The sequence below is a fragment of the Loxodonta africana genome, chromosome X (assembly GCF_030014295.1).
Source record: "Loxodonta africana isolate mLoxAfr1 chromosome X, mLoxAfr1.hap2, whole genome shotgun sequence".
Classification (NCBI taxonomy): domain Eukaryota; kingdom Metazoa; phylum Chordata; class Mammalia; order Proboscidea; family Elephantidae; genus Loxodonta; species Loxodonta africana.
The window spans coordinates 124,054,134-124,080,174 of record NC_087369.1 but is presented as its reverse complement, the minus strand read 5'-3'; the positions used below and the strand labels follow the sequence as shown (position 1 = coordinate 124,080,174).

Below are 26,041 nucleotides of genomic sequence, written 5' to 3'. Positions count from 1 at the left end.
GTGCTTCTGTTCCTGTTCATGGAGTGGGGATTAGGACTTTTAAGGGAAACGAGGAGGGAGGTTTGGCAGGTAAGAGGGCTGTTAAAGATGTCTTTAAGATCATTAGTATTTTGTACTTACTGGGCATATAGATGTTATTTGAGGCTGGTAATGATCCCAGTCCTAATTCCAAAAGCCCAGTTCCCCCATCAATATTTTAGTGTGTGTTCTTTAGAATTCTCTTTTTTCCCTTTTATTTGTGGTTTGTAAATTCCTCTTTAATAATAACACAGTCAGAAGGGAGACACGCATGGCAGAAATTCCACCCATTGTAGCCTTGTTATTAATCCCTCTAAGTTGCTGGTGGGCCCTTTATAAGAGCTTCCGATGCCTACAAATACATCTCTGGAAAGGTTGGGGGACTGCAGTGCACTTTGGGATTGACCCATGTAAAGTGGCACACACTCAGAACTCAGCACACACTTCCCCTAGCACACACTCAGAACTCAGCAGAGCTGGCAGGAGTTTCCACTGATGAGGAAATGAAAACTCTTGACTTCTCACTGTTGTAATTTAGGAGAAAAGAGTGAGAGAGAGAAAATGGGGATGGAGAGAAAGTGAGGGGGAAAGAAAAGGGAGAGACAAACACAGAAGGTGAGACACAGAGAGGAAACCAAGAGGAACAGATTAGCAGGCATGAGGAAGGAGGTGGAGGAAGGATAGATGAAGTTATCCTTCAGGGAGAGAGGGAGGGAGAGGAAAGAGCTGAGAAAGAGAAGGAGGGAAAAGGGGAGAGAGAGACAGAGAGAGAGAGACACTGGGGAAGTCCCAGAGATGTTTAGATGATGCATGGGAAAGTTTGGGGAAGGGTCTGAAGCAGGGGAAAAGGGAGCAGCTGACACACCTGGATGCTGTAAGCAAATGGACAGAAGGCAGTGAGGAGGCCAGCTCTCCCTTCCCATGAGCCAGGCTGGGGAAGGGAGGCTAGGGAGGGGGGATTTCCAGAGCTACAGAGGGCAGGCCAGCCTCCCCAGAGATGACCAGAGGGAAGGAAGCAGGCCAGGGAACAAATGCACAGCTAGAAAGATGAAGGGAATGGTGGCAGGCAGACTGACGGATGGATGGATGGATAGATTGACAAGCCAGATCATATGTGAGGAGGGCTCTGAAGTTCTTCTGTACCACTGATGTGTCTCCATCCAGAGGGTTGGGGGAAAGCTGCCCCAGCCCATGGCCTCCTCCTCCTCCTCCTCCTCTCAGACCTGATGCTGGTCAGCTTGAGAATACCCAGTGGCTCTCTGCCTAAACACTCCTTAGGTCTTTCTCCCCCTGTAAAAAGTACTGGGGCTTGACTCTTTGGCCCCAGCTGGGATCCAGGCTAACAGAAAAGCTGGTGGGGAAGGGGAGGCAGGGCAGCCTGCAAGCACTTCTCCCGCTGGAGAGTTCCACGCTGGACAGAGCACCTCCGGTCCTCCACAACCTCCACAAGCCATAACAGCAGCTCGAGCTTCTCCCCGGCACACGGACAGGCTTGGAACCCCACTCCAGCTGCTGGCTACTGTGCCTTTAAATTGCTGCTTTTGGAGGGTGCATCTGGGGGGAGGTGGGAGGGAGGGAAACATCTTCCTACCGGTCTCCCTCCTCCCTCCCCTCCAAGATTCTCCAGGGTTTGGAGAGTGATTGCTACCCAAAGAGAATCTCTTCCAGCTCCCCACCTGGCTGCGGCCCTCCGGAGCCTGAGGCAAGTCCGAGCGGGAGCTGATAGGGTTATCTGTGTCAGGATCATTTCCAGAGGAATAATTCTAGCCCCTGACTGGTAAAGACTGGGCAGAGGAAAAGGGAGCAGAAGAGGACAGAGCGCAACTCACAGCCTGGCCCCCCGCAGGCTCCGTGCAAGCAACCCAAGTTGGAGGAAGGCTCTATACTTTTGGTGTTCCCGCTGGGATATCCCCCCTCACGTTGGCAGCCAAGCTGAGGAAGGGCTCCAGGGTCCCCGCGGAATGGCAACTCTTGCTTCTGCAACTCTCTCTTTCCTTCTCCTCTGGACGCTGCCAGGGCAGGTCCTCCTCAGGTGAGCTGAGTGGGGGTAAAAATGTGGTGCATGTGGACATTGGAGTCTCCCAGCCAGAAGCAGCTGGCGCATCCATCTACCAGTTTCCTCTAAGTTTGCAAAAAGCCCACAGGCTGGAGGGCTCCAGAAGAGAGCACCCCCCCATCGGGACCCAAGAATTTTTCATTAGGCATGTCAAGGCTGGTGCTGGTGGGAAGGTTTCTGCATGGATGGGAGCTTCTTGGGCCTGAGTAAGGGGTAGGTAGGTAGCTGAGCCCAGAAAGAGATGCCAACTGTCCTGCCACCCAACCCTGTCTCCCTACTAGCTTGGTCACACACTGCTCAGCTCCCTAAAAATGACAGCAACATCTGCCAGCTCCCTGCCTGGGGGGCTTCAAGTAGCCAGAGTTTGCCCGAAGACCATATCTGAATGGAGCTGAGGTAGCCAAGCCTTGGCCCTCTGCAATCACCCTGCTATGTGTGCGCAGCTGTTAGGTGTCCCTGGAGGGGCACTAAGTAGCAGTCATTTCCTGGGCTTGGAGGCAATCCATGCTTTGGGCTCCCCTTTAAATGTCGCACCCCTTTCTACCTTCTCATTAGACCAGGAGCCAGTCCAGGTTGACAGGGTGAGCTGAGTAGGAAAAATGGCTGTGGCCTGGGCTGACCTGGTCATAAAGGGAGGGGCTGGGGTGGATACCAGTGCGACATCCTGCTCCTCCTCTGAATTCAAGGAGCACACTAGGGCTACCTGCCTCTGGGGAGCCTCCTATCCTGCTGTCTGCAGCCACACTGGCTGGCAGGCAGGCAGGCAGGCAGGGATACAGTGTGGGGCAGGAAACTTCTTAAGAGTGATGAGCAGCTCAGAGTGGAATGGCGGCTCAGCTGGAATTGATAGGAGGAAGCAGGGAGAAGGGGGCACCCAGCTGGGGCTTCTTGGCCCTCCTGGAAGGGAGGCTGCCTCACAGTCCAAGCTTCCGCTGCAGCTTTCCTACTTGGGCTCGGGGGCAGAAGGCGATGGGAGCAGGAAAGGCCCACAGAGAGTCTTGAGTCCGAGTCCTTCATTGTACATATGGAAACTGAGGCCTAGAGAGGGGGAGTGACCTGCCCAAGGTCATTCGGGTACCCAATGGTAGAATCAGAATTCTCCCCCCAGCCCACCCCAGGACCTTGCAAGAGCAGGATTTTCAGCTCCGGAACCTCCCAGGTCCTGCCAGTGTTTGGGACTTTCCAGGAATGAAGGAGGAAGGAGTGGTTGCAGTGATTGTGCTCTCGGGTCTTCAGACAAGGCAGCCCCCAGCCCCAGAAGAGAGGGGCTGCAACAGGGCATGGGGCCCAAGACAGTTGGAGCCACAGCCTGTCCCAGGGTGCTGGGGCAGGGGCTAGTGGGACAGGTGACCTAAGCATGAGGCTGAGGACGGTGGGGAGGGTCTGTCTGGCTGTTCCACGTGCAGGGCCATGTGGCCTCCCAGTGGGCAAGTGGCAGGCAGCCAGCAGCAGCAGCACCTGGCCAGTGTGGACATCCTGTGGTGAAGCCGCGGACTTCTGCTTGCTCCAGCATCATCACCAGCCTCCTTGGATTTTCAGAGCCTGCTTAGGACACCTGCTTTGGCAGCCCAGACTTGCTGACCCTCCTCTGGCCAGGGTGGCCTGTCCCAAGGGGAAGGGTTTCCTCCTGTTCAGGCAATTCAAGGAGGTAGTACTCTAGGCAGGGAGGGGCTGCCACTGACCTTCCCCCAGAACACCCTATCGTGCTGTTGTGATAGACTTAGTTTTGAAGTCCAACAGCCCTGGGTTCGAATCTTGACTTTGCCACTTACTAGCGGTATGATCCTGAACAAGTGACTTCACCTCACTGATCCTCAGTCTCCTCATCTATATAATGGGGATAATAACGATATTCATCTGAGAGGATTGATGTGAAAACTAACACCATAAAGTCTACAAAGTGTTTAGCAGGGTGCCTTAGCTATTTTTTTATTATTCTATCGGTCATCGGCTGGTACATGGACTTGCTAGGAAATAGGGGCCCGCTGGCTCAGGAGAGACTAGGACCCAGAAGGGCAGCAGTCATCCTGCCTCCCAGCCCCACAGTACAGCGGCAGCAGTGGTAGTGGTGGCGCTTACTCTAGTGCCTCCCGCAGTGATGATGGCAGGATGGAGCAGGAGGCACACGGCCCAGGCAGGAGTCCAGCCTGAGCTCTGCCCTGAGCCCCGCACCCATCCCCAAGACTTGGCTGAGCCCCTGGTCCCTGGTCTATCTGTTGGCTCGTAAGCAGGTAAGCAGGCATGTGGAAGGGACGTTGCTGCTCTGAAAGGGAACACACTTGTCAGGGGAGACGGGGCTGGCTTCTAGGTTAGGCCGAAGCACACTAGCCTCCTCCTCAAAATCAAGCTGTTAGGGGGAAGAACATGGGAGCTGACCTTTCCAGCATGGCCACCCGGCTGGGAGGCTTTCCCATGCTCTCAGGGCCCTCTATCTCCACCCATTTCCTTGTCAAAAAGAGTTCACTTGCCTGCAGCTGCCACAGCCCTGAACTAAGGTCCACCTCTCAATATAGCTTCCTGATGAAGCAAATGCCAGAAGCCAAGCCTCCCTCCCCAGAAGCGGGTTCCTAGATCCTGAACAGCCCAGCATGAAGTCCAACAACTGAAATCAACTCTCAGGAACACAGGCCATCCTTGAGCCCTTCGCATCCTTGGCTGGGTCAGATGGGCAAAACGTTGCAGCAGCCACATTACTTCCAGTGAGACGTTGCTCTTTTTTGAGGGCATTCAAAACACCTTCAGAAAGAGAACACTGGCTGAGGCCTCACCCCTGGGTGGTTTGAGTACTGACCGTGCCACTCACTAGCTTTGAGACTTTGGACAAGTCACTCCTTTGGAGGCCTCAGTTTCCTCATCTGTAAAACAGAAATACCAGCTCTCATCCCCATCACGCTGAAAATTGTGAGGGTAAAAAGATCTAATATATGTCAAAGCACTTTCTAGGTCTAACTGGTGGGCTACACTGTTGGCTTATGGTTGTTTTTGTTCTCTTCATTTTGGAAATGGACACCCAGACACCCACCCTCTCCTATCCTCCTGCCTGACTGGGAGTCCAGCCAGAGGTTGGTGGGGGCAGAGGTGGAGGGCTCTGTGACAAATGTAGAATACAACTGGTCTCAGATGTCTTTACCTCTCCTGTCCAGGGTAGCCTTGGCAAAAGACGAAGTCAAATCTGGGACCAAGGGGGGTACCCAGCCCATGTCCCCCTCTGATTTCCTGGACAAGCTTATGGGGCGAACATCTGGATATGATGCCAGGATTCGGCCCAATTTTAAAGGTAAGAAGCATTCATCCTACAAAAAAAAAAAAAAAAACCCTCCTTCCCCATCCCTTTTGGGGATATTCTACCCAGCCAGCACCTATCTCCTGCCCCAAGGAAAGGAGACTGGAGGTACAAGGCTAGCTCTTATAGCTCAGGAGCCACCCTTCTCCATCGCCCATGGGGCCTATGGAGTTGGCACTGCCTTCTCCCAGCAATGCCCTGGCCTGAAGCTCTGGGAGGGAGTCTTGGGATCTGCTCCCAGCCTCCTAGAATACCCTGCCAATGGACTGTGTTTTGCTGCCCTTAGGCCCACCTGTGAACGTGACCTGCAACATCTTCATCAACAGTTTCGGCTCCGTTACCGAGACCACCATGGTAAGGGCTCTCCCTGTTCCCTGCTTCCACTCTACTATGAATGGGAGAAGCCCACCAGATAGCAAGAATCTCCTCCCTCTACTTTCCTCTTCCTCTTTTGCGGTCATAGCTAAAGTCATGGAATGTCTGAAGTTGGTCACTGGGAAGTCATCTTTCCCAGCCCTAGGCTTACATAACTAAGACCGAAAAGCCTAAGCAGCAGCTAGTCAAACATGTAAGGTAAGTTGGTGCAGAGCACAGGCTTTGGAATCAGAGAATCCTAGGTTCAAATCCTGGCTCTACCATATAATTGTTGTGTGACTTTAGGCAGGTTATTTAAACTTCTCTTTGTTTCAGTTTCCTCATCCATAAAATAGGGGTCATAACAGTACCCTCTTCATCGAGTTGGTGTGAGACTTAAATGAAACGATCATATAAAGAAAGCACTTAGCAGAAAGCCCAACACATAGTAAGTGTTCAATAAATGTCTTGTTCCCTCTCATCTTTAACACAGCAGCCCAAGGCAGGCCCCTTCTTCAGTGGAAAATGCCCGCTGGCCCTGAGATGAGCTCCCGACCTTTCTTCCTCATGGTCCTCCTGCCCGTGTAAGCTTGCTGGGCCCCTGGGAATAGCACTACCACTGATGGACCCATCTCCACCCTTTCCCAGGACTACCGGGTGAATGTCTTCTTGCGGCAGCAGTGGAATGACCCACGCCTGGCCTATCAAGAGTATCCTGACGACTCGCTGGACCTCGATCCCTCCATGCTGGACTCCATCTGGAAGCCAGACCTGTTCTTTGCCAATGAGAAAGGGGCCAACTTCCATGAGGTGACCACGGACAACAAATTACTGCGCATCTTCAAGAATGGCAATGTGCTCTACAGCATCAGGTGCACCTGGTGAATGACCAGGAGAGTGTAGAGCAAGGGGAAGAAGCTAGTTGGAGGCCGATGGGTGGGGAGAGGGTCTCCTGTGCTGTGTTTGGCCCCAGAAAGCCAATATCACTTCTTTCTTATTGTCCCCACCAGGCTGACTCTCATTTTGTCCTGCCCGATGGACCTCAAGAACTTCCCCATGGACATCCAGACCTGCGCCATGCAGCTGGAGAGCTGTAAGTGCCTCTAGAGAGTCACAGGGCAAGGCCTGGAATACCAGCTAGTTAATCTCATGCCACGATATTCCAGGCAGGAAAGGGAAAACCCAGAAAAAAGAGGGATTTACCTGAGGGCACGCAATCAGTTCTTGGCATAGAGGGAGCCAGGGCTCCCTGACACCCAGCACAGTGTGTTTTTCCATCTCCACACTATTTGCTGGTCCGGCTGTTCCACAGGGCCGGGGAATGGGAAGGTGCCAGACTTACATACACACGTGCTGGTTGTGGGACAATTTAAAAGACACCTCCCCTGCCCAAAGATATGTTCCCTCTCACAGTACCTGAAGTAGTTCTACCTTTAGTCTCCCTGAGTTAAGACATTGAAAATGTCTATAAAAATGTCGGTGTTGGCAGGAAGGGGGTACTCTTTGATCCTTGGTTACCCATGAGCACAGATAACCTTTGTAGAGAGTTGGGAGAAGACAGTTCTAAGCATAGGACAGTGCTCAGGGTAGAGAGGTCAGCCTGAAGAAGTTGCCGAAGGTACAGAGGAAGCAAGAGATGAAAAGGCTAGAATATTACCTACTTCCACTCCTTCTCCATCTCCTGGGTGAGTTGTGACTGTGAGATCAGGAGATAGCTACTTGGTCCTCAGAGAAGGCTTATAAGTCTGTTTCCAGCAGGCAGTAATAATGCTGAATGTGTCCTATATGGTCAGCTCTTTTGAGTTCATAAACCACCTTCACATCTGGGTTTTCATTACCCCCTCACAACAACTCTGAAAGGTGGGTAGAGCAGCCACTATTATCCTTATTTTACAGATGGGAAGGGACTTGCCCAAAGTCACATAGCCCTACACTGGACATCTGTGAGCCTTGGTGTCTCTGCGCCCATTTCTACCTGACATGTCTGAATACAGTCATATATATGGCATGCGCCCTCATGACTGCTAGCTATCTGTGACCAACTTGGCATGTTCAGATGTTAGCTCTCAATTTGCCCCAATTCAAGGCCCTGGCTGGGAGTCTGTGGTGTGTCCATTGTTCCATGCATGACTCTCACCAAACCCACTGCCAATGAGTCAATTCTGACTCATAGTGGCCCTATAGGACAGAGTAGAACTGCCCCATAGGGTTTCCAAGGCTGTAATCTTTCTCCTGCAGAGCGGCTGGTGGGTTCCAACCGCCAACCTTTTGGTTAGCAGCCAAGTACTTTAACCACTGTGCCACCAGGGCTCTTCATGCATGACTAACATGACTAGCAGGATATAAATAGCTCTCCCCTCCCTGGGGTGAAGTGGCAGAAGCCCTGGTTCTGAGGCTGGCTCAGTTCAAGACATGTGGTTGGTACACATGCTTAGTCCCCTGGGTTTGAAATATGGCAGAAACTTCCCAGCTGGGTTCCTTGACATGTTTCCAAACCTCTTGACCTGCTTTGTAGGTCCACCAGAATAATTTTCTCTAAGACTTCTCTCAAGCTTGAAAACTGGGTAGGAGAGGAGTCTGCAATCCTCCTGATTTACCCAGTGACGATGGATGGGCCCGTGAGACAATTTGCCAAATCTCCCTTTCCAAGATCAGTATGAAGCTCCTGAAGCCCAGGTCTTCTTCCTTATCTGGTCCTTCCAGCCAGTTCTGACCCTACTCCCGACCCCTAGCAAACACCCACACTCTGCAGCCCTCTGCCATCTCTGTCACTTTCAGTTGGCTACACCATGAATGACCTCGTGTTTGAGTGGCTGGAAGACGCTCCTGCTGTTCAAGTGGCTGAGGGGCTGACTCTGCCCCAGTTTATCTTGCGAGACGAGAAGGATCTAGGCTATTGTACCAAGCACTACAACACAGGTAAAAATCCAGGATCATTACTGGCCTCCAGATGGGAGGGAAGGGGGCAAGGCAGCCAGCCTCTATTGAAGGTCCAATCTGTGTCAGATATGGTGTTAAGTACTTCATATACCTTATCTCACTTCATAGGCACAGCAAGCCTGTAAGGGTACGGATTATCAGCTCCAGTTTTCAAAATGGGGAAATTGAGGTCCTAAGAGGTTAAATCAGTCAACCAAGTCACAAAGCTAGTAAACAGTAGATTCAGAATTCCAATCCAGGTCTGTCTAACTCCCTGGCACACATGGCAGAGTATATGAGCCTGTGCCAGTGAGTGGCAGGGATTGTCCTGCCTTGTCTGGCGCCAACTTAGTGTGGAAATTGGGGAATCCATATCTGGGAGTAGTCAGTGGCTCTACTGAACTGGGAGGGAAAAGAGCCCAGGGCTCTGGCCGAGTTTACCGTCCATACCCCCTACCGACACTACCACTGCCCAGCCCTCATGAACTGGCTTGTTTTCCCAGGTGGGAGACAAGGTCCAGGAAGTGGGAAGGGAAGCTTTTCCAGCCTGATCATCTTCCCCCTACAGCTTCCCTAAGAGCTGCTAGTTCCTTGTTTCCTCTGGCAATTTGTCTTCAAGGATCTATGACCCTCAAAGGAGGCAACACGTCAGAGAGGGGTGATTCTGGGTTCCTTCTATGGTACTCTGATATCCTTTGGGTGCTGCCCTCTTACTATGTACATGCATATATGTGGGGTGCAGAAAGGGGGACAGAAATGAGACATTGAATGTTGAAAGTTCAGGTAGGAGTAGAAATTGATATACCCCTTTGGGGAACAAATTGGCAATTTATATATAGGTCGGTGGTTTTCAAACTTTGATGTGTATTATATCCCCCTGGGGAGCCTGTTAAAATGTTGATTCTTACCTCTCAGAGATTGATTACATATGCTTGGAGCGATGCCCAGGAATCTGCACTTTAACAAGTATTTTGAGGATTCTGATAGAAGTGTTCCAGGGAACATACTGTAAGAAACTTTAGTCTAGAAGCTACAATTTTTTTCTGATCTGTTAATCCAGGAATCCCACTCCTTGGAATTTAGTATAAAGAAATATTTCCAAAAAAATCAAATTGACTTTAGACTACAAGATGGCTCCTAGGTCACTGTTTATACTAGCAAATACTTGGAATTTTTCTAAATACCCACCAATAGGGCAGAGGTTAAGTAAATTACATAGTGTATCTGCTTGATAGAATATCATGCAGACATTAGAAAGGATGATTATAAGGAGTCTATATCAACACAGAAAAGTTCAAGTGAAAAATTGTAAAATTCAAAGTTGTAGACACAGAATGATTATATTGAGGTAGAAGAAACAAGCAAACAAAAATAAGTGTTTAAAAAAACCTGAAAGGAGATAGCACCAAATGTTTCTAAAATAACGTGCTACAAGGAGTTAGAGCAAGAACTTGGGAGTCAGGAAGAGCTGAGTCTGAATTTTGGCTGTGCCATTTACTAGTTGGGTAACCTTGAGAAACAGCTTGATCTCTTTGAGCCTCAGTATCCTCATCTGTACAGTGGGAGATACTATTATCAAAGAGTTGTTGAGGGACTAAATGAGATAATGTACATAAAGCAAATGGCATTTTATAGGGGATTAATAAATGTGAGCTATGAAAAATTATTATTCCTTGCTGCTCATTTCTTCTACACAGGTAGCTCCCGACTTACGACGGGGTTCTGTTCTGACGATTCCGTCATAAGTCGGTTCTGATGTAAGTCGAATACACCTACTCCTCACTTATCGACTATCTTGTTACCTGATATTTTGCATTTACGACAATAGTAAAAAATCTACTATCTATTTTGTGCATTAACGACGTACACCTGGTAGCAAAGAATGCCGAGGTGCAAGGTGAGAGTAATGCTGTCTGTAATAGTTAAGGTTATGTGTCAGCTTGGTAGGGCCATGATTCTCAATGGTTTGGCAGTTATGTAATGATGTAATTTGGCAGTTATGTAATTATGTGGTCATCCTCCATTTTTGCATGACATTGATTTTCGCATAACAGCCTGGTTTTAGGAACCTAACCATGTCGATAAGTGAGGAGTGGGTGGTTACCTCCTTTTTAATTTTCTTTCATTATTATTGCCTTTTATTATCAGTATCTTTATAAATCCAATCTTTATTTGTCTTTTTGGGTTGGAAACATTACATATAAACATCTGCAACTGAACATGAGAATGACGACATTGGCAAATTATAGGTTGCAACATTGTATGTCGTACAAAAACTCAAATATGTGGTAAGTTGGAGACTACCTGTACTAAACAAGTGTTAATTTTGTGATTAAAAACAAAATCTAAGCCCATGGGTGGTACAAACGGTTAACACACTTGGCTGCTAACCAAAAGGCTAGAGTTTTGAGTCTACCCGGAGGCACCTAGGAAGAAAGGCCTGGCAATCTACTTCTAGGGAAAAAATCAGCCATTGAAAACCCTATGGAGCACAGTTCTACTCTGACACACATGGGGTCGCCATGAGTCAGGATTGGCTCTACAGCAACTGGTTACCACATTTAAAAAAAAAGTTGCTGTTGAGTCAATTCCTACTCATAGTGACCCTATAGGACAGAGTAGAACTGCCCCATAGGGTTTCCAAGGAGTGGCTGGTGGATTCAAACAGCCAACCTTTTGGTTAACAGCTGTAGTTCTTAACCAGTGTGCCACCAGGGCTCCAGTTACCACATTACAAGGTAAAAACAAAATTGTTATTACCAAAAAAAAAAAAAAAAAAACCAGAAAGAAAATATGGGTATCTAGCAAAGTCATGTCATGGCAGGAAGCCCAGGAAGGGATTGAGGTGGAGTGGACTCAAGGAACAGTAAGAGATCATACAACATGTCAAAGCCACAATCAGTCATCGGTGGAATCACTGGCCTTGAGGAATTAGGTAGGCCAAATAAGAGCAGGCCTAGGCCAGAATAAAATAACAATATACACATCCTTTTTGTTTTGGTTACCTGCTTCTGGGAGAGGCTCTGAGGAAGTTTTTTCTTAGCCTCAGAGCTGTGGAAAGCACAGGAAAATGAAGATGGCTGGTAGGGGAGGCAGAGCGTTGGTACATGTGCCTGGGGCAATGTGCTTTTTTGTTGGTGGAATAGAATGCAGCTGCCTGACCCTTTACGAGAACCCCTGCCACTGTCCAGAGCTGGTCTCTGTTGGGCATTGTTACCAGATGTTTGCTATCTGGCTGTTCTCACTTGCTCAAGACACAGACAGCATTTATCCCAGTGAACTGTTGTTGCTAAGGAGCTTCTGGGGTACCAGCAAGCACACGCAAAACTGCTGAGATACGAGTGGAGTCTAAGCTAAGTGCTTTGTTAATAATGATAACAATAGTAACAGCTACCTATGTGCTGAGCACCTCAAATACGCTATCTCATCTAATTCTTACAATAGGCCAGTGATAGAGATGATATTATTATTACTCTGCTTTTTTGGAGGGGGGGTTGGGTTTTTTTTATACAGGCAAGGGAACCGAAGCTCAGAAAGCTTTAGTGTTTTGCCTATAGTCACAGAGCTACTGAGTGGAAGTTTCAGGGCTCAAACCCAGGCATTCTGGCTCCAGAGCCCCCTGCTTTCAATCCTCTTGCTGTACTGTACCATGGATGGCCTTCTGCTGGAAATGAAAGTGATGAGAGGCAGAGGTCAAGTCCCTGATGGTTGCTCTGAGAGCTTCCTCAGTACATACATCTGGAACTACCTGGGGCTGTTTGACAAGGGTCATTGGTTGGCCCAGTCGAGGGGCCCAGAGGCAGGACAACAGAGATAAGGCCGCTGTAGTCCTGGCGCCTTAGGCTTAGTTGCAGGCTGGGAACCCGGGACCTGATGCCTCACATCTTTCCTTGCAGGGAAGTTCACCTGCATTGAGGTGAAGTTTCATCTGGAGCGGCAGATGGGCTACTATCTGATTCAGATGTACATCCCCAGCCTACTCATCGTCATCCTGTCCTGGGTATCCTTCTGGATCAACATGGATGCTGCCCCTGCCCGTGTGGGTCTGGGCATCACCACCGTGCTTACCATGACGACCCAGAGCTCTGGCTCCCGGGCCTCTTTGCCCAAGGTGAAGAGACATGCAAGGAACTTGCTTGCCATAGAGCTCACCATTTCCCATTCATCTCCTGCTCCCTCATACTCCCTGTTTACCTTGAATGTAAGGTTGATAAGAGGTATTGAGCAAGAGCAGGTGTCCTGCATTCTTTTTCCCCATCAACACGTGGCAGCTGGAGTTAGGGATGCTGTCTGGCTAGAGGAGCAGAGACAATACCTGACTTACTTTTGACTTCCTGCAGGAAGTCCTTCCTTCAGGTCCAAGATCAAAGGACCCTTAATGAGGAGAAGGTCCCACTTTCTCCTGGTACAGATGAGGAGAATACAGCCCAAAGGGGTAGAATGGCTTTCTCAAGGTCACACCCCACAAGAAACAACTGAAAAAATACCAAGATTTTGAACTGACTTCTGTCCTCTTACTATGTCCAAATCCAGATACTATGACAAGGAGTTCTAGAGACAGTGTCCATTTGTCCGGGATAAGAAAATTTTGAGGTAGCAAAGAGCAATTAAAGTCAGTGGACTCTGATCTGCTGGGGCCTGGTGATGTTTTGATTACTCAGAGAAATTTGTGCTGATGGGATTGGGCCTAGGATCTTCCTGCCTCGTGTCTTCATGTAGGGAATTTAGAGGTCACCTCAAAGTCCTTACAGTCAGCAAGGCTCTGAGCAAATCAGTGAGTAGGGCCATTCATTCATTCATTCGATAAACATTTATTGAGCATATTCCATGTACCAGGCACTGTACTAGGCCATAGAGAAATAATGGGTAACAAACCCAGCATAGTTCCTGTGGATCTTATGGTGAACAGAGTCCCTCTTGCTCTGATTGATTGGGAACCACACTCTGTGATCACCTATCTCCCAGTTCTTGCTCCATAAGCAAACTTTTACTGGGGACTTAGACAGGGGTAATCTGGGACATCTGTGGTGAATTAATAATTAATTTTCCATATGACAGGAATAGTGCTAAAAAATATGGAGTGAGAGATTAGAAATCAGACATATTTCAGTTTAAGTCCCAGCCTCATCATTTACTAATGGTGTGACCCTAGGGAATAAGAATATTACCTCTTCCATAGGTTTGTTGTAAGAAATAAATGAGATAACATATTAACACAGAGAACAGTATTTGGCACATAATAACTGCTCAATAAATGTTAGCTATCTATCGTTATTATTAGGTATCAGGTTAGAAAGGCTTGAATGATGGACTTGGGGCTAAAACAACTGGTGTTGTTCGCAATGGTCTCTGAGTTGCTAGGAAACCTTTGAGGTGGTCCAAAGCCCCATAGGGATAAGTGGTGACAAAGTTCAGGTTCAAGGGTTCCAGGAGAAGTTGTCAGGGGTCATTTCCTGTAGATATGTCTCCTAGGTATACAAAGATAACTGACGAGGCTCTGAGAGGTAGGCTAAGCTTGGGCAAGGACTACAGGGCTGGGCTGGGCTGTGATAACTATGTTGTGCTAGTAGCCTTGTATCAAGAGGCAGAAAAGCAGTTCAGACCTAAGAACCCTGCCCTAGTTTATTGCCACTGACACACATGAAGGAAATTCTTCTTTTACTCAGGAAAGTGCCACAGTGTATGTCTTATTCTTGCCAAGAGAACTTCCTTTTCTGGTCCCCTCCTGTGAACAAGCATAATCCATCTGCTCCCAGGAATCACTTAGTTTCCTCATTTGGAAAAAAAAAATGGATTTGGTTGGAGGGTGGTTTGTTTGTAGCATCTGATGCTTTCTTGTCAAATTTTAATGACTTTTTCATGGCCTCATTAGCCAGTAAGCAAAATACCCGGGCATGTCCTCCAAACTAAATAGCCTTATTAGCCAGTCCCACAGAGCAAGGGTCTGAGTAAATCAGAGAGCTTCTGCTCGCTCAAGTTTGTGAAATATTAGGTTTTGTGGGAGCCCTAAGGGAAGAGATGGGGCCATGTCAGGGGCTTCGGAAAGCTACACCTATTTCACCCCCAATACAACACCAGTGTCCAGGAGAAGACAGGCAGAAGCCTTTGTAAGGAAATTCAGCTGGGGTGGCCATTCCCCACATTCCCAGATAACCATTACTTCTCTCTGCCCTATAGGGGTTCCCTGTCTCTTCATCAGGCCCTTGATCTACACAAGTGCACGTGGTTCAGAGCAGGATGGAAGCACTAAGTACAGGTTTCTGCCAGAGACTGGCAGATTAAGACTTAAAATTGCACAGGGATAAGGGACCCAATTCTCTTTAGATCTTATCATCTACACGGCCCATACACTTGGGGCAGGTAGTGGTGAGGAAGGCAAAGAGAGCAAGCAGAAGCCAGCAGAGATAAGCACATTGCCAATCCATCCATGCATTAATTCATTCAACAAATATTCACTATGTTCCAGGCACTCAGCTAGGCACTGGGGATAGAACAGTGAACAGGACCGAAAAAGCCCCTGCCATCTTAGAGCTCACAGTCTTGTGGAGGAAACAGGCAGATATATGAGATGGTTGCTAAAAAGGTGTAGGTAACCTGGGCACATATAGCAGAGACAGCCAGCCCAGACTGGGATGATCAGGGAAGGCTTCCCAGAAGATGTGGTATTTAATATGAAAGCTGAAGGATAAATAAAAGTTATCCAGGAGAAAGGGAGAGAGCTTGGCTCACTGGGGAACTACTGAAATAATTAATCATGGCAGGGGCATACATACTAAGGGAGTATAGACTCCATCAAAAAAGTAATGGAGAGCCACTGAAGGGTTCTAAGTAGGGGAGTGGTATGATCGGAAGTACATATTGAAAACAAAACTGACTGCTGTTTGGAAAATAGATTGGAGGTGGCAATAATAGATGCAGGAAGACCATTTAGAAGACTATTGAAGTCCTTCAGATGAACTAGGACAGTGAGTGGATGGATTCCAGAGATATTTAAGAGGTATTATCGACACACTCATTGTTAAAAAGAATTTGTCTGGTGCTTAAGGTGTTCTTTGCAATGATCCAAAGCCCTCCATAGCCTTCCTTGTCATTAACTCATTATTGATCTTCATAGCAGTTACTGAACATCCCTGAGGACACAGTGGGACTGGGGGTGGTGAATGAAATAGAATGTCGTCTTAGGAGATGGCAAAGTAGAGACCCTAAGGGATGCCTAATCAGGGATACCTAGCAACCCACCACCACTACGTCAGTGGAATTGCTCTAAAGGAGGTAGAACAGGGTTTCTCAACCTCAACACTATTGACGTTTTCAGCCAGATAATTCTTTGTTGTTGCGGGGGGAGGGGAGTCTCCTGTGCATTGTAGGATGTTTGGCAGTATCCCTCTCCTCTACCCTCTAGATGCCAATCACACCCCCACCCAAGTTGTGAAGATCAAAAATGTCTCCAGACATTGCCAAATGCCCTGTGGGGGCAAAATTGCCCGTGGTTAAGAACCACTGAGATAGAGGGTGTACCCGGTGAAACCTGCTCTTGCCTGGGGTCTGCAGCACTCTCACTGCCCAACATAGCAGAGGCTGGTGAAGGCGGTTGTCTGGCATGAATCCCACTCCTGCTAGGGAGCCCTGTGGGGTGAGCTCAGCAACTCAAAACTATGTAGGAAGGCAATCTGGTTGAGGAGATGAAAGGGCCTCATAAACCTGAGTACTGTCCACCCTCCTAGCCCCACCCAGCCACAACTCTATTCCAGGAGAGATATGAGTGTGCAGCCTTCAAAAGGGGAGTGGGAGAGAAAAGTACTTGGAGGCTGCAAAGGCAAATGGTAAGAGAAGAGCAACAGGGATTGGATAGGTGGATGTCAACAGTGCCTTGCAATTGGAGAAGTGTCCTTAGCAGGGAGTGGGTGATGTTCCCTCAGAGCTCCACTCTGGTCTCATCTTCAGGGTGAGATGAGGCCCCAGCTCACTACTGAGCTCAATTCCTCAGCAAGGGTTCTCAATGAGAGCAGGAGGGCAACCCACAAGGTCAAGAGAAGAACAGGGGTGGAGGAGGGAAAGGAAGGAGCACTCAGCCCATCAGTGAGCCTGCAGCCTATGTAAATGGCAATGCCACTAAAAGTCCAAAACCCCTGAGTTCTAGTGTCACCTTCTCACTGGGCAATCGTCTCCTGCACCCTTCCTCTCTGGGCCTTAAGTGTCCTCATGTGTTTCACGTGGAAATAATGAGCCCTGCCCAACTATCACTGTGGCTGTGAGGACCCTAGAAGATAACAGAGGGCAAACAAATCCTGTATTCATGTTCATTGCTGGTTTATTGAAAGAAAAGAATCAGAAGAAGATAAGAATGAGAAGAATTATAAGCAGCAGAAACACAATGACAAGAAGAAAGAGAAAAAAGAAAAGAAGTATAGAGAGGATAGGTAGATGGAAATTGAGGGTGGAGAGTGCAGAGAGGTGAAGGAAGATGGGTAGCCCCATCTCCTTGACATGAGCCTTCAGACAAAGGGACATATCGTGGACAGCTTCTTTAAAAATCAGAAAAAATTCAGGATAAAACTGAAGAATAACAGGCAATTGATATGGGCTGGAAATCCACTGGTCAGACCATGGAATGACTCCAAGAAGGCTGATGGCTCTGTTGGTGGATGTTGCAGGTGTCCTACGTGAAGGCAATCGACATCTGGATGGCTGTGTGCCTGCTCTTTGTGTTCGCTGCCCTGCTGGAGTACGCTGCTGTCAATTTTGTCTCTCGTCAGCATAAGGAATTCATGAGACTCCGAAGAAGGCAGAAGCGCCAACGCATGGTGAGTACAACTTGGGAGGGGCCCACTTTCTTTATCCTTTGGACTCCTTCCTCCCTACTGCTCCACCCACAAAGACCCAACCTAGGGCTGCAATCAGGACCCCTGAATTCTAGTCCCAGGCTGGTCTCAGATAAACTAAGTACTTTAATCTCTTTGATTTTATTTCCTTACCTGTCCAGTGGGACAATAACCCCTATAGGGCAATATAGTATACTGATTAAGAACATGGGCACCGTGCCTGGCACATAGTAAGCACTAAAATAATTTGAGCCTGTATTAGGACTTTACGAAGTTATTTAATATGAAAGGACATTGAAAATTAGTAAGGGTTCCCGTGGCTCTCCCCAACCCAGGAGGAAGGTACCCAGGTTGTCACACACTGATTAAAAAACCCACTGACGTCGAGTCAATTCTGACTCATAAGGCCCCTACAGGACAGAGTAGAACTGCCACATAAAGTTTCCAAGGAGCGCCTGGCAGATTCAAACGGCTGACCTTTTGGTTAGCAGCCGGAGCTCTTAACCACTATGCCACCAGGGTTTCCACATGCTATTTAATGGCTGAGAATTAAAGAGCTTTTCTGGAGATCATTGTAAAAGGGTTCCCATAACTAAGTTGGAATTGAAAATCCATTACTTGCCTCTTGTGGCTGTTGGGTTTCTTCTGCTTGATCTTCACTGAGTGATTCAGAGTTGTTGGGCTTGAGTTGTTCTTCTCCCTCACTCCTGTTTGTTAACCCCATTTCTTCTACAGCCCAGTGATTATCTGGGGAAATATAATAGGAGTCTTGTTGTCATGACAACACAGTTTACCCCCAATTGCCCAGAAAATAGGTGCTAGGTAAGTTGTCATGACAACAGAGGGTGGCCTGGCCCACCGTCATAGAAGCAAGTGCCCAATTATGAGCAAAGCTGAAAGCCCTTACTGAACCTTACTGGTTACTTAATCGTCAGAGCCACAAAGCTCTGGTCTGTCAAGCTCTAGCTCCTTGTTTTCTGCCTAACCTAGAGGCTCCAAAGCCAGAGCAGCAAGCACAGAATGATCTTTGGAAGATTAGAAGATAGTAATCTGAGCCCATTGTTAAAGTCCTGGCTCTGGCCTATCTGGGCCACTTCTCTCTTCTTAACGTGTCACCCACCACCTAAACTGCTCCTGGGGCACCCCTACCATTTGTCCACACTAAAAATATCTCACAAACTACCTTTGGGGTTTCATGTCCCTTGCTAAATATTCTTTCTATTGAGGGTAGGGCTCCTGTCTGATCTATCAGTTCTTGGCCTCCTTTAGTCCTTCAGTTGGGTCCTGGGCAGCTGGCCCTCTAGTGGATTGATCCACAACTGCAGCCCATTGAGTAGTACTCATTCAAGAGACTTAAAATCCTCTCTTTAATCTTTCCTTTCATCAACTCTGGAAACCCTGGTGGTGTAGTGGTTAGGTGCTACAGCTGCTAATCATAAAGGTCAGCAGTTCAGATCCACCAGGCGCTCCTGGGAAACTCTATGGGGCAGTTCTACTCTGACCTATAGGGTCACTATGAGTCGGAATCGACTCAACGGGTTTGGTTTTGGTTTATCATCAACTCCAGGGCAACTAACAACAACATCCCAAACAGAGGACTAAAAAGAAGAAATCTAGACTTGGAAAAGGGGTAAGAAAAGAGGACGCACCCTTTTCTAAACTAGCTGTCCCCACCTTCTCCTTTGCAGTGTCAAACCTGCAGGTACCAAAATCTTATCTTTAAGGGTGTTTTGATCTTAATGACTTCTCAATTTCTACCTTGGAAAAGAAGAGCAGGCTGCCAACCAGTCCAGAGTCCTTTACCAGCTAAGTTGCCTGTGTGGGTGTTCCGTCAGTTACTGCAGAGCTAGCCCAGGTTGACACTAGTCCCACCCCTTCCCTGCACCTCTCCAACCCCCAAATGCCCACTGCCTGTCCCCTCCTGCTCATATATAGGCCAATCCAGAGCTCATAATGGAGTTTGTCATTACAGTGCTCCATTATTACAACGTTATGACTACAGTCTGGGCCCTGCTCAGGCTCCTGGAGCCTGCCTGAAAGTGGGCTGAGGCTTATTGTTGATGTGAATAAAACCTGAAAATCGGAACCTATGCATTAGTTGCGTCCCACTGTGAGTGTCGTAATCCCACTGCCATCCCAGTGGAACTGTAGCAGGAATCCTGGAGGTCACTGAGTAGGCTGGAAATTTTGATGGAGAGTTGATCCATGTCTAGAGTCTCTGTCTGGGCCCTACTATTCCAGAGGAAGAAGCAAAAGTCCTCAGTCTGAGAGGAGGGATGGGGAAGAATCCGAAGAACTATCAGGAAGCCCTTAGCCAAGAGCAAGCTAGGGGTATTCTAGGAGCCAGTCAGCCATTCATCCAGCTCCAGACTTAATCCTGTTCTGTAATTGTTCCTCAACTACCCATCTCCACTACATAGCGTTCTCCTTCCATGTCACATACTGTTGTTGTGTGCCGTCAAGTTGATTCTGACTCACAGTGACCCTATATGACAGAATAGAGTTTCCTAGGCTGTAATCTTTGTTGGAGCAGCTCACCAGGTTTTCTCCTGCAGAGAGAGGCTGGTGGGTTCCAATCACCCACCTGCCCACCTTTTGGTTAGCAGCCCAGCACTGAACCACTGCACCACCAAACCCATTGCTGTTGAGTCAATTCCAACTCATAGCAACCCTATAGGACAGAGAAGAACTGCCCCATAGGGTTTCTAAGGAGGGGCTGGTGGAGTCAAACTGCTGGCCTTTTGGTTAGCAGCCAAGCTCCTATCCACTGCACCACCAGGGCTCCTTTTGTCATATATACCAAACCAAAAACCAAACCTGTTGCTGTTGAATCGATTCCTGCACATAGTGACCCTATAGGACCATAGGGTTTCTGAGGCTGTAAATCTTTACGGAAGCAGAATGCTACATCTTTCTCCCATGGAGTGGCTGGTAGGTTTGAACCGCTGACGTTTGGATTAGCAGTTGAGTACCTAACCACTGCTTTTGTCATCCCAGTTAGTCCGTAACTTTCACGGGGAAGGATCTGGCTCTCTTTTTCATAACTTTAACAGGCCTTAGCTCTGGACACAGCAGCCATGCAACCTAGCCCACCAACTCACCTTTGCAGGTTGGTTGGCAAGGGCTCTGTCTCGATCTGGGCAGAGAGAAAGCCTTGACATTATAAATAGAATAATTTGAGAACTGGAACAAATTTATAAATATGGCCAAGTCTTCTCAGGATCTCAGCCCCAGAAACCTGCTTGCCTGTCTCCATTCCACAACACACTCCTCCCTACCTCCACACCTTACACTGTGCATTCCAGACATAGATTGGTTTGGGGTTATCTTCCCTCTCTAGCCCTCCAGTCCTTTCCCCTGTAGATAACTGCAAAAAATATTCTATTTCAACATCCACGGAAGCCACCAAGTGGTATTTAAGTCTCCATTGTCCCTCCCCAACACGCACACACACACAAACTCAGAATGTAGCCTACATAGATAAATCCAGCCCCCCACCCCTTAGATTTCAGCTCACCCATCTTTGTTCCCCCAACTACAAGAGGTACAATATGTTAAAATCTGAAAGATCCAAGGCCAGCATACTCCATTTGGCCATATTTTCTCTCCTGTATAAAATGGCTCTTTCAAGCCTGGGAAATATTTCCAAATAATTCCCTTTAGATTTATAGTGATTGGAGGGGAAGGGAAATAATTGGATCTATAGAATCAGAAACAGCAGTTGGGTCCAATTTTCTCCTTCAGAGCTTTTTGCAAACAAGTCTATTCCGGGCTTGTATTCCTTTCGCTGCGAGGCTGAGGAGGTCGTGATGAGAAGTGGGGAAGAGGGTGGTCTGAGGTACCCTGAACTGGAAAGCAAAAAAGAAAATCATTTTCCTTACCTCTTTCATTTTTCAATTACTTGGGAGGTATTTTATTTGCCCCTGGATCTTCATCTGCAGCACAGCCTCCCTTGTAGGCATAGTGTGAAAATGAATTACAGAACACATGTGAGGTGACCCCAGGCCTTTGGTGAATGAGGTGATGGAAACAACTTTGAGCAGAGCTAAGCCGGCCCCATTTCCCCTCCTTGAGCACAAGGCTGCCCCACCACAACTCAGGGCCCCCAAGCACAGCACCCATAGTGGATTGCCTTCAACCTATACATGTACAACCCTCTCCACAAAGACTCTGGGAAAATCCAGAGTCAGGCAGCCTTTGCTGGACAGTCTTAAAAAGTTCTTTCTTACACCAAAGGTGCTGCTCCCTTTCTTGAAGCCGAAGAGCATCAGGCCATTGTGCAGGGTGGAGCAGGGAGTAAATGTTTTTCCTGCCAAACATTTTGTAATTTAGTAAGATTCTCTTCTGAATAGGCTCTTCAGTTTGTGACCCTGAGGGGATGCTGGTTTCACAAGAATGCAAAGCCATTCCCTGTCCTAGTTTCTGAGGCATGTGACTCATCAGTTCATTCATTCAACAGCTACGTATTGAGTACCTACTAAGTGCCAGGCACTGTGCCAGGCACTGGGTATTAGCAGTGAACAGTACTGATGCAGTTTCCCAAGTTGGTGCTATGAGCCCACAGGCAGCAGAGAAAGAGATGGAATATGCTGCCGAATCTCTGGTCTGAGTTTGCCTGCCCCTGATGAAGGGCCTGCCCTTAGGCTATGAGGTCAACTTATAGTGATCTAATAATCAAGGGTAACTAGGACCCTGCCAAACCAATGTCTCATCTACAAATCACACTTTGCATTGTGTTACCATAGCCGCAGAGTCCCTGGGTGGTGCAAACTATTAACATACTCAGCTGTTAACCAAAAGGCTGGGGATTTGAGTCCACCCAGAGGTGCCTCAGAAGAAATGCCTGGCAATCTACTTCCAAAAAATCAGTCATTGAAAATCCTGTGGAGCACAGGTCTACTCTGACACACATGGGGTCACTATGAGTTGCAATTGACTTGATGGCTGCTGGTTTTTCTTTTCTTTTTTGTGGGGGGGATACCATAGCTGCAGAGGACCTATTATAAAGACCCTATGATGCCCTCCTAGCTGCACATAGTACCGAAAATCTACTATATCCACACTTTACATATTTCTTTTTTTTGTTGTTTTTTACATCATATTCATACAATATCCATACACATTGTTTTTACAATCTATAGGAAGTGGTTCAGTTAGTGGTAGGGTGACCACAACTCATCCTAGTTTGCCTTAGACCGTCCCAGCTTTAGCACTGAAAATCCCACACCCCAGGAACCTCCTCAGTCCTGGGCAAACCAGGATGGTAGCTGGCGTCATCCTGGAAGGGGGCATTCCACTTCAAGGTGATTTCTTAGCTAGCTGAAGCTTTTACTCCTTTAAGCATCAATACTTTTAAAAAAAATTGTAGGCATATTTTGAAGGAAGCATGTCTCAGTTCTGGCATATACTTCCCTGTCTTCTGTCTAGTTTCCAGGCTGTGAGCCGTCACTTCTGATGGCAGCGTGTCTTTTGGAAGTAGATAAAATCATGCTTGTTTGGGCTGTATATAAGAGTGAACAGGCCCTGGGTGGGGGCCTGAGGACCTTTTAAATGAGTAAAGCTCTCTCCAATGGCCACCCCAGGGACTTTTGGTTCCCTTTTCCTCTCCCTTTTCTTTTCCCTCTCCTATCTTTCTCTCTTTATTTCCTGGCTCCAAACTGTGTTATAGCTACTTAAGATTGTCTGTTAATAGACTATTGGATAAATGAATTTTCTGTAATTGGCTACATTACTTAGTGCTTGTTTTTTCTTTGTAAAATTTACCTCTCCAGTGTTAATGTGTTCATCATAATGCATGTGTCCATCATAATCTTACAGATTATAAAAGAACAATGTGTATGGATAGTATGGCTGTGATATAGAATGGAATGTATATGAGTGGAATGCGCATTGGCTAATAAATGTTATCCTGGCGATACTGACCCCTATGTTAAAATCTAAGGAGCCCTGGTAGCACAGTGCTTAAGCACTCAGCTGCTAACCCAAAGGTCGGTGGTTCAAACCCACAGGAGAAAGATGTGGCAGCCTGCTTCGGTAAAGATTTACAGGCTTGGAAACCCTATGGGGCAGTTCTACTCTGTCCTATAGGGTCGCTATGAGTTGAGCTTGATGGCAACAGGTTTTTTTTTTTAATGTTAAAATCTGCTAGTTTGCAGAGGAGCACAGGTATCTGCAATAATCAGACTTACCCGAATTTGGATAACCCTTTACGCTCATTTAAAACTTTTTAGAATTTTTAGCTTTGAGACAAGATAAACAATTTTTAAAAGATAGTATGTACAAGGAGAACTAATTCTGTACCTTTTGAAAGTCATGAAAGTCAAGTTCACCAAGTCTAAATGTCTCAGCTTTGCCATGTAATGGCTTTATTGTTCTGTTTATTCTATTTATTACCAGTCAGAGATAACTTGATATTGAGATGCCTATTAGCCCCCTCTCACAGTGGGTTGGGACTTCACTTGTTTTAGATGGCTCTAAATGTTGTGATGCATTTTTAAAAGACAGCTCAGGGCCAATCTGCAAATGGAATCATAATATATACCATGTATAGCTGCTTAGCATACATGTATCTCTTAATAGGGGGTCAGCGAAAAAGAGGAAAGCCCTCAAAAAGATGGACTGACACAGTGGCTGCAACAGTGGGCTCAAGCATAACAACGATTGTGAGGGTGGTGCAGGACCAGGCAATGTTTCGTTCTGTTGTACATAAGGTTGCTATGAGTCAGAACAGACTCAATGGCACCTAACAACAATAACATCTCTTGAGTAATTTTGTGCCCATAATAAAGTATGTAGTGGACCTGTGTACCCAGCCACCTTGTCTGCAAAGCATCACCTATGAGATATTTTGTGTGTGATCTGGTCTCTATCCCTTTACCTTAAAGCCGTGACCTCAAATTCTGCCTTTTTGCCCTTGTAATTCCAGGAGGAAGATATCATCCGAGAAAGTCGCTTCTATTTTCGTGGCTATGGCCTTGGCCATTGCCTTCAGGCAAGGGATGGAGGCCCAATGGAAGGTTCTGGCATTTATAGCCCCCAGCCTCCAGCACCTCTTCTAAGGGAGGAAGAAACCATGCGGAAACTCTACGTGGACCGAGCCAAAAGGATTGACACCATCTCCCGGGCTGTCTTCCCTTTCACTTTCCTCATTTTCAACGTCTTCTACTGGGTTGTCTATAAAGTGCTACGGTCAGAAGATATCCACCAGGCACTGTGAATGCCTGGGGGCTATAGAGTCTAGCTGCTGGCTTTCTGCTTCCTTCTAGGTGGGCTTTCCCCTTCCATTAGAGTCCATCAGGGACTTGGACAGTTCTTCCTGATCTCCCACACAGAATTTCAACTACCAAACCATGTGGGCCTACACTACATGGTGCCAACAGTGGCTGTACTTATAAAGATGGTTTATCTACCCTAATCCAGATTTCCCCCATGCCCTCCCATTTCTCATAAGATTATGGTTTGGCCACGTTCCTGGGGCCAGGGTGACATTCTGCCCTTGCTGGAGCCTCTCTGTTTTCTAATATTCTTGTCAAGAGTACTCAAACCACAGGTATTTCATTTTGGCTTTTTTTTTTTTTTTTAATCTTAATCTGCACTACTCTTCTTCCACCACACCTTACCCAGAGCCTGGCCCTTACTGTGCTCTCTGACTCTTCTGCCGCAGGCTCAAGTAGGCAGTCTTTCCCTTCCACAAGTGCTGCCCTTGTGTGATCCAGTCAGGTTCCTTTGACTGGTTGAAGGAAGGCACGGTAACAGGTTCCCCACCTCTCAGGAAGGGTATAATAGTCCTGGGCTGCCCTGGGATAGGGCATTGCTATATATACATCCCAACAGAGAGATTGTCAAGCCTATCAGGATGCTCAACAGTGTTGAAACTGGAGCAGGAACCTTGGACTTTCAGAAAGCCTATGCTTCCAAATCCACCTGAACTTCCTGGTCTCACAAATATTTGTTCTATTTCCTAACTAGCTAGCATGGCAACAGGATCTGTTAGGCTCCTGGTGAGTGTAAAAAGAGAAAAATGCTTACTCTTTAAGTAATTTACTTGATAGCGCTAGAAAAATTTCAAGAAAAGGTAGGACCAAGGTCGTATGACCCAGGAGGAGTGGAATATAGAAACTATCTTCAGAGAGTCTTTTGGTGGCTGGGTTTTCATTTGTTTCTTGTTTTTCTCCAAAGTCTCTTTATTTCCCAGGACCCCTCATTTCCAATCTGCTCCTTTGCCTCCTCTTGGAGAGCAAATAATGATGTGATGCAAAATCGTCCGGCATAAAGTAGGCTTTGAGGTTCCTAGAGAGGGATGCCATATAGAGGACCACTATCCTGGACAAACATTGACTTGGCCTACCTCAGGGTAGTACTTGTGGGAGTTAGAGAATCATAAAGCGAAGTTTTTTCTTCATCTTCCTCTTGCTACCTTTCTTTTTCCACTGTGAGGAGGGGTAGCTGTTGGTTGAAGCTACCAGAAATGTCAGAGTAGAGAGGATTGGTGTGGAAGAGCCCATTTCAGGCCTGACATACTGCTGGGACATGGGGCAGCACAGGCCTGGTGCTCTGAGTCCTAGGAAATGACCTAACTGTAAAGAACAG

General features: G+C 47.3%; 1 protein-coding gene across 1 annotated transcript; it reads left to right on the top strand.

The window, feature by feature from the left end:
* The first annotated feature begins 1,979 nt into the window (after positions 1–1,979).
* Positions 1,980–24,884, top strand: LOC100676242 (glycine receptor subunit alpha-4). Its single transcript, XM_010594708.3, has 9 exons — positions 1,980–2,050; positions 5,218–5,351; positions 5,644–5,711; positions 6,360–6,583; positions 6,722–6,804; positions 8,490–8,630; positions 12,527–12,741; positions 17,285–17,434; positions 24,378–24,884. The coding sequence occupies exons 1-9, from the start codon at positions 1,980–1,982 to the stop codon at positions 24,666–24,668; spliced, it is 1,377 nt and encodes a 458-aa protein (XP_010593010.2). The 3' UTR covers positions 24,669–24,884.
* The last annotated feature ends 1,157 nt before the right edge of the window (positions 24,885–26,041 follow it).